The sequence below is a fragment of the Notothenia coriiceps genome, unplaced genomic scaffold (assembly GCF_000735185.1).
Source record: "Notothenia coriiceps isolate Sejong01 unplaced genomic scaffold, NC01 NC01_scaffold00015226, whole genome shotgun sequence".
Lineage (NCBI taxonomy): Eukaryota > Metazoa > Chordata > Actinopteri > Perciformes > Nototheniidae > Notothenia > Notothenia coriiceps.
The window spans coordinates 14,139-15,181 of NW_011347927.1; the positions used below are offsets into that span (position 1 = coordinate 14,139).

Sequence of the window (1,043 nt, forward strand, 5' to 3'; positions counted from 1 at the left end):
CCATATTCTGCTCATTTTCAGAATCATATCAGTATGTCTCTACTGGGACATGTCTCCATGCTTTAATGTTCAAAAAGCTCTTTATTTTTGTCATACTGCCTGTGCTTCACCCTCTGTCTGAAACCAGAGCCCAGTCTGCTCTGATTGGTTAGCTGGTCGGCTCTGTTGTGATTGGTCAACCACTTAGGGAGACCACGTATATCATGTGTTGGAGCAGGGATTTTATCCTTTGCAGACCATGTCCATGCACTAAAACATATAACACACTAGAGTCGATGGAACACCACAAGAAGCAGAATATAACAAATAAAATAAAAACGGTTAAGCCCCCACACCCTGGATGTCCCTCGTCTAAAGACCCCGGAGAGGAAACTCCTCTTTGTGTCCGGCCTGTCTGAAGATCTACGCCTGAGGAATGTCTCATATGTCTCAGTGCCATATTTCCTACTGTAGCTCTTTTAAAAACACATCCATCCTCCCCCTCTGAGTGGAGGAAGCCCCTTCCTCTGGACCCCAGTGTGTTTAGATAAAGCTTTATATACATATATTCTATTTTTACAGTGACATGGTAGAGTGGGAGGTAAAGGAGATTGAACTGATACTCACACAATCGGCTGTGGACAAGGAGACCTTCACTGCGTTGCTCTCAGAGACGTCTTCTTTCCCGACACACGTCACACCCGGCTGTGGAGACACGAACAGGTTTAATACAAACGATGAAATATTCTTCAAAAATACACAACATTATAAAGCACCAAAACCTACACTGATGACAAAACGTAAGAAAATCAACAAACCAAAAAGAGACAACGATTATTTTTACATTTCAAGCAAACTTATCGTATTTGCCTTAACATGTTCTCCTGTTATGAGCAATAAACACATTACTTTTACAATGTGTTATTGATATTACTGGCTGCTACTTCGATCCTTTTATCCGGTTACTTACTTCTTTATAGTGCTGCTACTCAAGTTCTACCATGAGGTGTCCATATTTCATTTTAATTTGATCAATGTGTGCTCGTCTCTTCATTATTTTAGCC

The 1,043-nt window shown here is 41.0% G+C and overlaps 1 protein-coding gene across 1 annotated transcript in view; it reads right to left on the minus strand.

The window, feature by feature from the left end:
• cd34 (CD34 molecule) overlaps nucleotides 1–726 on the minus strand; it is a gene marked incomplete at its 5' end in the record, with an annotated part of 7,316 nt that extends 6,590 nt beyond the window's left edge. Inside the window, one exon of the mRNA XM_010775054.1 lies at nucleotides 607–726. Coding sequence (XP_010773356.1) covers nucleotides 607–726 — 120 coding nt within the window. The remainder of the gene's footprint in view (nucleotides 1–606) is intronic.
• Between the last annotated feature and the right edge of the window lie 317 nt (nucleotides 727–1,043).